The sequence below is a fragment of the Glossina fuscipes genome, unplaced genomic scaffold (genome assembly GCF_014805625.2).
Source record: "Glossina fuscipes isolate IAEA_lab_2018 unplaced genomic scaffold, Yale_Gfus_2 1, whole genome shotgun sequence".
Classification (NCBI taxonomy): Eukaryota; Metazoa; Arthropoda; class Insecta; order Diptera; family Glossinidae; genus Glossina; species Glossina fuscipes.
This window is the reverse complement of record NW_023998415.1, coordinates 10,267,201-10,277,301: the sequence shown is the minus strand read 5'-3', so window position 1 is coordinate 10,277,301 and position 10,101 is coordinate 10,267,201. Positions and strand designations below refer to the sequence as shown.

The window sequence follows — 10,101 nt, the reverse complement described above, 5'->3', positions numbered from 1 at the left end:
ACTAGAAAAATTTTCTAAAAATTTGGTGTTTCGTTTACATTTAAAGCACAATTTTTAAGGGTTAAATTACATTTTTATTTTATTTTATACGTTTTTCATCTTTATTCAAATTGCAATCAATTGTGTAAGCTAATCATTTTTAGAGCATTAGTTAGACAGGCATACGCTTCCTATTTAACTTTTGAATATAATGTGATTACTTTTTCTTTTTTTTTTAATTTCATTAAAGCTATTTTATTTCATTATAAGAATTTGGTCATTGTTTACTAATTCTTCCGTTAACACTATCACAGTAACATCTTTTTGTTCTTTCTTTAACAAGTTGAAGGCGTAGAAAAAGAATATTTTATTGCTTTTATATCCTTTCAATGGCAACGATATTTATTTGCGTATTAATACGATAACATTTTTATTTTTATTCATATATTACTATATATACTACATATGTACAAATTATTCTATTATCGAATTATTTTTGAGTTTTATTCTATTACTGTTTTTTCTTTTTATAGCAGTTTTCACAGTTAAATCTATTCTTGTACTGTCTGGTGCTAATGGCTTTGACATTTTGGCAATACATTGACCGACTTTTCGTTACGGCATATAGCAAGAGCACAAATTTATCCTTAATTTGAGTAAAAGAAATAAAACAATTCATTTAGTTTTATTTGTTTTTTTATTTTTTCATAAAGGAATCCATCCTTTCTCTCTTTAGATACCGTTATTGATACATTCAACTCAAGTAAGAGAGTACAGTGTTGCCGTCGCATTATTAAATTTAGTAAATATTATACAAATTTTTCCTATTTCACGTCCATATATTCGTATTGCAAAATTTTGTTATGGTAAGCCTAAACCGACGCGAGCAAAAGAAAGGCGTAGAAAATTTCAAGTAAACAATTCTATAAGCATAATTTTTATATAAACTAAAAAAGAAATTATATACTAATTGAACAAAGAAATCAAATTTAATGCAGCAAAAATAAAATCGAAAGAAACTATTACTTAATTTTCAGTAAAAACAAATCAAATACTTTTTTTACGGAAATTAAGGGCAAAATATATACGTATTGCCTTAAGAGTAGAAAAAAGTTGTGCTGTAGTTATAGCTGTTAATATAATGCAAACAATTACAAACAGAAAGAGTAAGAACTTAGTGCTTAATAATAAAATTTTTGCTTTGCAAGCACTTAATAATAAGAATAAAAGAGATAATCAGTGCAAGCAATGAAGGACGTTTTACCTTTTTTCTTTTGCTTTCTCTATTTTGTTTTTGTTGCTAGACATTAAAATTTATTGTGAGGAGTTTTTTAATAAAGAATGCTGTTGTAAAAAGTGTAGTAGTAATATAATTAAAAGGAAAGAACAAAATAAAACAGATTTTCACTATTGTCTTATTTAGAAAATACAATGCCTAATAAGTAAATGAAGTGTTAAACGCCTAACCGGAATAAGAAGAAATTTTAAAAATTGTAAATATAATTTATTAATAATTTATAAGTAATTCTTACTGCGTGCGGTTAGTAAAAAATAAAGCGCCAAACTGGATAATATAATGGGAAGTTCAGATGATCGCGTTTACGCTGCGGAGCGTATAATACAAAAACGCGTTAGAAAGGTGAATTAAAAACAAATTAAACATTTTTAAAACTATCACATTATTTTTACTTTAAAAAAACCAAGCATAAAAATGACTTTTTTTTTTAAGTTCTCTTAACACCTGCTGCCAGCTGTCCCGCTTTTCATGCTCTTCAGCTTTTATTAAAAGAAAAAAAAAACTTAAGTAGCTATCCTTGTTACTGTTCCTATTTCAGAGTGATCAATTATTTGGTCTCATGTGCCATATGTCCTTCTTATTGGTTATGAGTTCGTCCGTTTTATTATTATTTTTTTTTTACAAATTATTTGGTAATGAGTGAGGTGCCTATTGTCTCCTAAGTTCACGTATTTGTACTATTGTTTTAATTAAATTATTGTCGGCTTTCGATGAATAAGGCGTTATACCCTTCAGCAGCTGTTACTTCTTAGGTCTTCACGTCTGAGTTTATGTCCTTGTTCTTCTTTTTTGTACATATTTTCCGTTTGCAAAATACCCTGTTCGCTTTATTTGATGTTAAAAAAAAAAAGGAAAAAACAACAGCAAGAATTTTTTCTTACATATGTTTACATATATATATTTAGGTTGGATAGAAAAATAAAAGCGCGCAAATTTTGTTTCTTTGTTTTTTCTGATAACGTAAAAAAAAAAAACCAGATAGGTCATTAAAAACTTATTGTAATACATTTTGAATTCTTTTAGGGCGTCGTGGAATATCGCGTCAAATGGAAAGGTTGGAATCAACGTTACAATACATGGGAGCCTGAAGTTAATATATTAGATCGACGACTTATTGAAATTTATGAACAAAGCAATAAATCCTCTAGTACACCGTCAAAGCGCGGCCCAAAGAAAAAAGAAAAAGAACGTGATCCTGAACCCGAATCCGAGGAAGATGAATACACTTTTGTGGCTGATGATAATGAGATAAATCATGCTTCCACTTCGTCGTCAAATTTAACAACTAATACTAGCAATAGTCATCATCATCATCATCATCATCACCATCATCACCATCACCATGACAAAGAAAAAGATAAAGAAAAAGAAAGGAAGCACCATCATCATCACCATCATCATCACCATAGTTCGAAGTTGGAGCGTTCTTCGAGTCGACGTTCGGAATCACCACATGGTCATGGGGAAATCGGAAAAAGACAAAATAGGGCTGGCGAACATGCGTCATCAAATTCTTCTACCCTAACATTTTTACCCGAGGCTGACACAAATTCCTCTAGTTCAGAAGACCAGCCATTAAGTCGAAAGGATTTGCAAGTGGGAACTAAACGTAAAGCCGAAGTACTGAAAGAATCAGGAAAAATTGGTGTTACCATTAAAACTTCTCCTGATAATCCGCCGCCAGCTAAAGTCCATTGTTCGGCTGATACTGCTACGCCGATTTCAACACCCTTAAAAACCGAAACGGAACCCTTATCACCTGAAACGCCAGCTTCACGGCCTGAACAAGCTACGCCATTAGAGAAACCTCAACAATTTAACGGACAAAATAACAACAACGTTGGAAATGACGAAGATGACGAGGCGTCTTCACAAGCGGACAGTCAAAATGAAAATGAAAATAATAATAACAACAACTCCCATAGTAATAACAATAATAATAATCATGATAACGTTTCAATTAAACCTCCACTACCGCTACCATCATCCACAACAACAACTACAACACCTTTAACTCCTCTTTCACCTCAGGCCTTACCGCCACGCTGGTGGTTGCCCACCAAATGCAATATATCCGACAATGTGGTTATAACTGATGTAACGGTCAACTTTGAAACAGTAACTATACGTGAATGCAAAACTGAAAGAGGGTTTTTCCGAGAACGTGACTTGAAATCTAGCGGCGATTCGGTTGCTTAAATAATGAAGGTGAAACCTTAACGCCAGCAACAAAACAAAATACACGGTATGTTATAAAAATTCCTAAGCGAAAGGCGGCACACTTTTGAGACTAATATTAAAAGTGCAAAGCAGGACTTAAAAGTTCGTGTCAGAATCTGCCAGTTATTCTTTTGATATCAGGTATTTTTGGCCATACAGAAACAACAAGATAAACAAGATCAAGATAAAACAGATAAACCATTATTTTTTCTTTGTATTATTGGTCTCCTTCAAAATAAAAGGAAGATACATTTTATTGAATTTCTTACGCATATAAAGTGCGGGCCAGATTTAGTTGCTTTTGTTTGTACATATAATAGAAGAAAATAAAATATGATTTGTACGATCGATTTAATAGTAATGGAACTAAAAACAAATTAAGAAGAGTTAACGGATATACAAAACTCAATTACATACTTATTTACATATACATACATAATTACAAATATACATATATATGTATACATATAAATACACACACATGTATATATATATATATATATATATATATATATATATATATGTATATATATATAGATATATATTTTTGTAGAGCTTATCTTACCAAAACCAACTAATTAATTAATAACTAAATATTTAATTAGCATACACGAAGAAATGTGTATCGATTTAAACGCAAACAAATTCCTTTTCATAAATTTATTTAATTATTTGATTGATTATTTTTATATTTTCTTTTATTAATAGTTTTTTTTATGCACTAACTGTATATAGATTTTTTCGATTACCCTTTTTTTCAAGGTACATTAATAAATTCGAAAAAAAAAAATGAAGTTTTCTTTATTTGATCTGTTACCTTGACATACCGCAGATTATTATGTCAGTTATTTAAGGAATATACCAAAAATTATTTATTAACAAATTCATCTGAAATTATCTCATATTGTTGATGTACTTTTCGATAATATTATAAAGTTTAAAACTCTTAAACTTAACATGGAACCCTTACATAATTAAGAAAAAAAAAAAAAAAAGAAGCTAATAATACGACCGAATGATAATAGTTATTAATACTCGGTGATGTTTGTATCTGTTCGTTATTTAATTTAATTCGGTTTACCTTAACAGTCATCTTCGAATAGCGCAACTCTCTCACAACAGCAAATTCGAACTCTGTACAAACTGTTCAAATCGCCTTTTTTCTAAAGTTTTGATATTGAAAATCCTAAAACAGCTACGAAACCCCTGCAACCACCTTCAAACCAATATATAAGAGTTCCAAAATATATCTCTATTTATATAAATAACCATCGATCCTTGGGAATATTGACATCAAGCTTTTAGAGACCAATGCTTCTTAAAGATTGCAAGTTAAAGTGTTTTTTTTTTCTTTTGATTACTGTGGAATTTTTTGTTGTCTGACCTCTTAAATCAAAAATTGTAAATGTAAAATTTGGATTGCTCGATAAAATCATTCAATCTGAATCCTCAAGCCATTTAATAAAACGAGTGCATTTCTCTAAATCGAATAGAAACCCTTTCATATTAAATCCATGTCTTTCTAACTCATCAGCCGATTGATATTTTACTGTTTGTGTCGCTAGATATTATGTCTGAAATCTTTCGATGTAGGTGGTTACATTTTTTCGTTACGGACAACTAGGTGACTTGTATTCTTTTTGCATATGAAATGTATCTATGTAACTAGGAAATAGGCCCCTATTTATGGGTTTATAGTCACTTAACAAATGAATAAATGAAGTGAAAAATGATTTTTACACAATTCAAGATATGACCCCTGATAGCGATTGCCATCGACAGGTTTTCCTACTCTGAACAGTAGATTATACGAAGTGAAGTCCCTTGAACCGAACACAAATCTAAGATATATCAATAAAAGCAGTCGGCTGGTTACATTCTTTTAGACGGTACAAAAATTTCTTCATTGTGACCAATATTTGCCCACGATAAGAATACAATTCGCCTATATGTGGGCGGAAGCTTCCAGAACTAGCCTAGACAATCTCCAGCAGCAAAGCGCTTAGATACTCATGATTGTCGACATCTTAACTATGTTCTGCTTATGTACGGTTATCTTCATTGGAAGTGTTCTACAGAAACGGAAGAAATTTGTCCATTCATCGGGTCATTTAATAGAAGTGTTCGCAAGTACTTAATTTGGAGTTGCCTGGGTATCACGCAAAATGCTACCACACGACTACTTTTTCTTCAACTGCTTTAGAGAAATCTTCTCAGGTGTTTGCAATCGACTTGTAATAAAAAGTATTGTCTTTTAAAAAGAATAAAATTTCTATAGATCTCCTCATCCACGCTGCCTTTGACATAGTAAATAACCTTAAAACAAGTAAGCACTTTATAATCGGGCAATGCCGACTATTACTTACTCTACCACCACGACTTTACCAGTTCGGCTTGTACAGTTAAAATACACATTACTTTCACGCAAAGTCATAATTGTCTTGAAAGTTCGCATATTGGAAGGTTAGACTTTCTCTCGTTTGCGTTTCATGATAGCGCCTACACATGTTGGTGTCCAAAAAAAGTAGTCCTATGTGACCTAAATTCCCTACAGTTAATTTTCTTGCTGAAACTCTACTATGAACTATTTTTCATCATGAAATATTAAAAATGAATCCTTTGTCCGACGGAGTTACTCCTTATAGGATATTTTATATGGAGTAAAGACAAGTAGTACACCCACCTGCCGAAAATTAGGTCCACTTAATTTCTTTTTGTCTAATTACTATCACAAATAAATTTTCATAAAAAAAAAAAATATAAACGATTAGGCTTTTTTAGCGTACAAGGGTGTATGTGTCATGAGAATCCCTATATGCGGGGATATCCAAAAAATAGACTTATGCAGTGCAAATTCTATTATGAGCTAATTTTCGCCATAGATTTTGGATATTCGACCTTTACACCATATGAAGCTTCGATTTCTGTAGGAAGGGTTATATGATAGGGGGTTCAAAAAATTTCCCCATCCAATGTTTTCACACCAGAATTTAAAAAGCCGAAATACTAATCCGTACCCATTTTTGTCGAGAAATTTAAAAAAATTGCAATTTTTCCCTATATAGGGTGTGGTCGAAAAAGTGAACCCATCCGAACCATTTTCAATAGCGTTCGTCCTTATCATCAAAATATCTCAAAAATTGCGACCTATAGATTGAAAACAAAAAAAACAGATGGGCAGATGCGCTTAGATCGAAGCATAAAATGATTCTGAAACGATCGGCATAATAAAATGTGGGTCTATCTTAGCACCTTCTGGGTGTTACATATGTCCGCACTAACTTAATGTACCCTGTACCACAAGTGGTGTCTAGTGTAAATACTAAAGTTCCTTTCAGCGATAATTACTTCGTCATATAAAAAATATTGATATCAAAACAAAAATTTTGATTTCAGTCAAATTTCATTGGAATCCATTTTACCAGAACAGAAAAACCGAGCCTATTTTTCATCAAAAAACAAAAGGACGGCCTGCTCTTGAAATTGTCAATAATTTTTTTTGCTTCTATTTTATTTTTATTTATTTTATATTAAGCGAAATTAATCGCCTAAATGATTTAATGATGAAATGACCTGACAAAATCAATGAAACCATTATACCATTAACCACAATAAGATTTCTTAATATAGTAAAAGCTCCTTATTCGCGGATTAAAAAAATGCGACCCAATTCTCATATTCGCGGCTAAAAATTTCTTTATTCGCGGATTTTTTGTGACTGGTTCCGGAATTGTTTTGTTTCTGAGGTTGAAACTTATTTAAAAAAAACAGAATTTAGACTTTAAAGCACTTCTAGTTTTGGACAATACACCAGGTCATTCTCGCGAACTTGAAACTATGCATCCAAACGTAAAAGTGAAGTTTTTACCTCCCAACACGACGGCTTCGCTTCAGCCTATGGGCAAAGGAATAATCCAGAAATTTGACATAGCAAAATGCATCGTAAACATAAAAGAATCATTGGAAGAACTCAAGTCACACACATTGAGGTCATGCTGGAAAAAACTGTGGCCTGCTCTGACTGCGGAAAATGACGAAGAATCTGTGCAAGTTCAAACTTTGACTGCAAACATTGTCGAAATCGCGAACGGAATAGGACGAGGAGATGGATTCGAGCAGATAGAATTAAGTCACATTCACGAATTGCTTGAATCCGCAAGATGAAGTATTGACTGAAACCGACTTGGAGGAAATGTTAAGTTCATAGCCCTTCGAAGAAGAAGCTTTCAACAAGCACTGGGAACGTGACATTTAATTTGAAAAGTCTTAGCAAATGAGCTCAGCGATTTCTTTATGAACATTGATCCGGCTATGGAACGAAGTCTTATTTTTAAAAAGCAAATGACTAATGCGACTTGAAGGAGTTTTTAAAAACTGCCAAGCAAGAGGAAGTTACAAAATTCTTCAAATCGTTGCCTAAGCCTTAAGATATTATTATTATTATTATTAATTTCGCCAGAGAAATAAATTCTAAGACTAAACTCTTAAAAGCACTAGCATCTAAGGCTATCGGCCTTTATTGAAAACTCTACCGCACTTGAGATTCGAACCCACGACCACTGAGTTGCTAGTCGAGACACTTGCCTACTCGGCCACCCAGGCGGATAAGCCTTAAGATAATTAATCAAAAAGTTCAAAAACTTCAATTAAATTGAATTTTGTTTTTTTTTATTTTGTCACCTAGGAACGTATCCCCTATAATCCCATATGAATTATCAGTCCGTATTCACGGTTTCTGTATTCGCGGCATTTTTATGGAACGTGTACTTCGCGAATAAGGAGCTTTTACTGTATATTACATATTGACAATATTAACTGATCGGAAAGGAAATTAAAGATACAAATTTCTGTAAGTTTTTCATAGTAAGATTTTTCTAATATATAGACGTGTAGATGGATTACAGATATTCGAACAAACGGGATTCTATTCACAATCCTGCAAAACCCATTGAAATGTTCAAGTCCAGTAAGTCAATTGTATCGTGTGTGCATCGCAGATTGTAGACAATACATAAACTTCTTTAAACTTGAAGTTTTAAACGAATTTTTATCGAAATTACGTTTTTCGAGATAATCGTAACGCTGACCCTTGCAATTTTCAATAAAATGTCTCTTGAACTTCTAACTACTGCTTCAATTGGAAATTTTTCCGTCTAAAAAAAAAGTAAATAAATAGAAACAAAAAAATAAATTGATGAGTTATACTCTCAAAGAATTATTGGATTGTTTCTCTTGGTGCAAAATTTTAACCTGTGGCTCTAGTAGGGTAAGAGACGCTAACCAAGAAAAACATATATATATATATGTATATATATATAAAAGACCAAAAAATAATAGATCGTTTTGCAAGAATTGCTTCATTTTATTTTTAAAAAATCTCCAGAAAGCAGTAGACACATGTCAAGAAATCATTTCATTGTCTTTTACATGAATGTAGAATGTAGTGATATTAGCACTTAAACCGTCTGGTTTATTGAAATTTAAATGATTATTGCGAACTCGCTTATATTTTCGAATGTTTTTAAAATTTCCAAACGGAAAGAAGTAATGAAACGTTAAGGTCATACAAGCACACAATTCTTATTAGTTAAAAGAACATATAAACTCATTCAAATAATTTGATTGAAGCTTTCCTTTCTTAATAAAATCAAAAATTAATTATATTGGCCAATGCATCAGATAGATGGGGTGGTTACGTTCGACCGATTTAGAGAAAGCAAAGTTGAAAAGATTTCTTCACACAATTCACTTATATTAATTCATTCGTCCATAATACATAAAAGTAACGAATTAAATGAAGAGAGCGACCTGCCCCTCCAAATAAATATTTATTACTGAGACACTGCTTAATTTTTTTTAAAGGATTTTACGAATTCTAAATAAAATAAAATTTCATATCTTCATTTATTGAATTGAAGACGCCAATGGCATTAAAGTAGATATGATGATACAAGATAACTTTGAAAGGAAAGAAAGGAAATTTGATTTTTCAAATGAAAATGGTCTTAAAACTCGTTTAATAAATACCACTAGAGAGGTTGAAATTTTTGATGAACTTAAGTGGTAAACTAATAAAGGCATTTTTTTTTTTTTTTTTTGCTTAAAATTAAAATCAATTTTTCAACGACTAGGAATAACATAAGAATGACGTAAAGAATTTAAGCAAATTATACATCGTTAAAAAAAATAATTTTATGATGAATGTTCGGTACAAATTGTTTAATTATTTTAAGAGTAACATATATCCATCACTCACATTTAAGTAATGTAATTTATTTAAAATTTTTTTAATTTTTTTTTTTTTTAGTTATAAAAACCAACCTCAGTAAAGTACATGAACCATGATCATTATGAAATACACTGTGTCAAAAGAATCCAAATTATATTAAAAGAAAAAAAAATTAAAATGGTTTATAATAATTAAAATTACCGCACGAATGCAGACATAGACCCTAATTAATCCCTATATAAATAATTATAGTAAATAAAGCCCTTAAAAAAATTTGTAGTAAAAATCAGAAATGACAAAAATTTAAAACATTAAAAACCGCCTGTTAGTAATTCCAAATGAGAAATATATAAACAATAAAAAGAACATAATGATA

At 31.1% G+C, this 10,101-nt stretch overlaps 1 protein-coding gene across 3 annotated transcripts; it reads left to right on the top strand.

Moving 5' to 3' along the window:
* Positions 1-1,003: 1,003 nt before the first annotated feature.
* On the top strand, positions 1,004-3,921 carry LOC119645383 (polycomb group protein Pc). Of its 3 annotated transcripts, none has more exons than XM_038045588.1 (3): positions 1,004-1,145; positions 1,403-1,618; positions 2,300-3,921. In XM_038045588.1, the coding sequence occupies exons 2-3, from the start codon at positions 1,556-1,558 to the stop codon at positions 3,473-3,475; spliced, it is 1,239 nt and encodes a 412-aa protein (XP_037901516.1). In that variant the 5' UTR covers positions 1,004-1,145; positions 1,403-1,555; the 3' UTR covers positions 3,476-3,921. The 3 variants fall into 3 exon arrangements, with proteins under 3 accessions (XP_037901516.1, XP_037901515.1, XP_037901514.1); XM_038045587.1 differs by having other exon boundaries at positions 1,320-1,618; XM_038045586.1 differs by having other exon boundaries at positions 1,284-1,618.
* The last annotated feature ends 6,180 nt before the right edge of the window (positions 3,922-10,101 follow it).

Excerpts from the sequence above, each read along its gene's own strand:
- LOC119645383 (XM_038045588.1), top strand. The coding sequence starts at position 1,556 with ATGGGAAGTTCAGATGATCGCGTTTACGCTGCGGAGCGTATAATACAA. Across the intron at positions 1,619-2,299 it reads TACAAAAACGCGTTAGAAAG|GGCGTCGTGGAATATCGCGT; the intron begins GTGAATTAAAAA and ends GAATTCTTTTAG.